This window comes from Echinops telfairi, unplaced genomic scaffold (genome assembly GCF_000313985.2).
Source record: "Echinops telfairi isolate 266 unplaced genomic scaffold, ASM31398v2 ScPeMD7_15;HRSCAF=58, whole genome shotgun sequence".
NCBI classification, from domain to species: domain Eukaryota; kingdom Metazoa; phylum Chordata; class Mammalia; order Afrosoricida; family Tenrecidae; genus Echinops; species Echinops telfairi.
This window is the reverse complement of record NW_022103912.1, coordinates 12,544,341-12,547,447: the sequence shown is the minus strand read 5'-3', so window position 1 is coordinate 12,547,447 and position 3,107 is coordinate 12,544,341. Positions and strand designations below refer to the sequence as shown.

Sequence of the window (3,107 nt, the reverse complement as noted above, 5' to 3'; positions counted from 1 at the left end):
TGTTTAGCGGCCAGATTGCCACAATAAACTAAATACCTCTCCATTGAATTATGCATGAGAAGAATGTTGAAAATATTATTTTGTTGCACATATAAGAGAAAAATAACTTTTAAAATGACATAGTTTTCTTTTTCAGTCACCATCAGAAACTGATGGAAAGTCTTGCTGGTACAACAACATTTCAAATAACTAGCTAAAAAATTCAAACGGAAAAGAGATTATGATATAAGCCCAAAATTTGAATTTATAAAAATTGTTAGCAATGGAATAGTCCTTATTTCATATTTTATTTATTTTCTCACTTTTTTTCTCCAAACTGTTTTATTGGGAGAAAATACAGGTGTCATATCAATCCGTAGTTCAAGTGCATCAGACAGTATTGTACATCTGCAACCACAAATAGCTTCAAAACATCATCTTCATTCTCAACTAGTGGCATCAGCTCCCTTTACTCCACCCCCTACTGTAGCCCCAGAAGCCCTTATTCTACTTGCTGTTTCTTTATGTTCATCAATTCTGGCTTTCATCTACACTCAAACAGAAAAGCATATCGCAGAAATTCAAGAATGCTATCTGCCAATGACAAAATACAACTGAGATAACCCCCAAGAGGAATTGGAAACTGAGGAAGCAGGCAGTCCAAGTGCAGACTGTTGCCCTTCCCCGGCTTCCATAACAGACCTAGGTGTGCTTGGGATGTGTCAATCTGGCTACTGGACTGTGAGGATCTTGCCATTTGACTGCCTTTCCCAGGATTTTCTTGATCCAAAAGCACTCTTTAGTATCTGGTGTCCTAAAACACACCCTGTGCCTTATGCTGAACACGCAAACGGATTGTCATGCATATGACATGGAATATGCCAAGCAACAACACAAGAAAACCGACTCCCTGTCTTCCAGTAGACTTCAGCTCACAGGACAATATTTTTTCTCTAACTTTGCTGTTGAGGAGGGAACACCGTTCTTCAACTGCAGCACAAAGGAGGGATGCTTGCAAATCACCATCCCTGCCCTGGCTGGAGAGTGAGACCACTGGCTGTGGGGACTGCTGCCAACTCCTGATGATGAGACGTCTGTGTCTCTTCTCTCTGTGTGCAAACTACTGTTGCATCCAAAGTCTGTGTTTAAGCGGAGCTTTTGTCAGTGACCTCAGACACTAGTTTAACAAAAACCAACAGTTATGTTGTGTGCACTGCATAAGAGGGGGAGCAATACGACTAGAAGGGAGAATAAGGTTATTTTTATAACGATACCTTGTAAATTGAAGCCAACCAGGAAAACTCTATTTAAAAGGAAAACCACTAACATATTAATAAAGATACTATAAAATATATCATAAAAGATGTCACAGAAAAAGATAATATAATTAAAATGAAAACCTTCTGTAGGAAGTTCTACGGAGACCAGGATGATGGGAAAAAAATAGAACAATTCCTGATAATAATATCAAATATGATTAAACAAAATAGAGAATACACAGAAAATAAATTAATGGAGATAAGCAACCAAAATAAGATACAAATTCAGAAAGTCGGTAACTATAAGCCAATGGCACCAAGGGAATCCCGAATCACAGTGGCCCCCTAGGACAGAGTAGAACTGCTCCTTATGGTTTCGGACACTGTGAACCTTTCGGGGGAGCAAACAGCCTCATCTTTCTCCCTTGGAGGAACCAGTGATTTCAAACTGCTTACCTTGCACTTTTCATCCCAATGTAAACTAGACAAAAAAGATAGCAAAAGGACACACTGTCCCAGGGGAGGTTGAGAGGTAAGAGAGGATGCCCTCATTCCAACAGGAAAACCTCCCTGTCATCCATCTGTGTCCGTCTAGGGCTGGTGTCTGTGCTCAGTGGGTCCTGCGCGCCCCCTGCTGCCCAGTGTCTCCCCTGCAGGGGAGGTTTGTGTGTGGGCTCACAGTGACTTCCCATCACTGTGCTCCTTGCACAGTAATACATGGCCGTGTCCTCAGGAGTCACGGAGCTCAGCTGCAGGGAGAACTGATTCTTCGATGTGTCTCTGGTGATGGAGAGTCGGCTTTGGAAGGACGGGTTATAATATGTATCACCATCATAATCTATGCATCCCATCCACTGCAGCCCCTTCCCTGAGGGCTGGCGGATCCAGTTCCAGCAGTAACCACTGCTTGTGATGGAGAAACCAGAGACAGTGCAGGTGAGGGACAACTTCTGGGAGGGCTTCACCAGTCCTGGACCTGCCTCCTGAAGCTGCACCAGGGACAGGACACCTGCAAACAAAAACAGATGGTCCCAGTCAGTCACTTGAGGTCACAACCATCTCCTCCACCCAGGGCAGATATCGGAATCTCTCACCTTGGGGAACTGTCACCAGGCACAGGAGAACACACAGCAATAGCATCTCTATATCATAGCTCTGCTTTCACAAGAGACCTACAGCCCTCTGTGAGAGAACTGATAGCTTTCCCAGCCCAAGGGTGAAATTTTACCCTAGTGCCTGAAATATAATTTGCATGAAAGGGAGCTCTGTCCTTATAAGCAGAAAGTGATAAAGACCAGACAACCCTTTTCCTCTGAGCCCATGGTAGGGTAACTCTTTGTTTGAACTCTTATCCATGTTAGTCAATAATGGAAGAAAGCTTTTCTCAAGAGGTGTGTGCGAAAGGTCAAAGAATGCCCAGAATTTCTGAGCCCAATGTTCTCTCCCTCCAGCCCCACATTGCTCCTGCCCTGCCTTGGACTCCTCTATGTCCTGGGCCCCAGAGAGTGGGCAGGATAGAGTTTGTTGAAACCATCAATTGGACCCCAAGACATCTTCAGACCTCGAAATCTCCACAGCCCATTCATTTCCCTGTATACCCTGGCACCTCTTAATTAACCTCTTAGTAGTTTTCCTTGTGTGGGAGTAGCATCTTTGAGAAGCATGAATACAAGATTAGTCCAAAGGAATTGGCATTGATAAAGTACCAAAGGTCCAACTCTTCCATGAAGCCATTCAGTTCCAATTTCCACCCACTCCGCTCTTGAGGAGATTCCCTGAAGTTTGTGGGTTCTGTGAATCAGTGAAACATCCAAAAGAAAATCATGAAATTTTGAGGAAAGGAATCACGTAGTGGTGGGTTCTGTTCAT

The 3,107-nt window shown here is 43.6% G+C and overlaps 1 gene segment (V, D, J or C); it reads right to left on the bottom strand.

Moving 5' to 3' along the window:
• Positions 1-1,786: 1,786 nt before the first annotated feature.
• LOC101654076 lies at positions 1,787-2,378 on the bottom strand. The segment is given in 2 exon segments: positions 1,787-2,247; positions 2,333-2,378. Coding segments are annotated over 2 exon segments (507 nt in total).
• Positions 2,379-3,107: the final 729 nt, after the last annotated feature.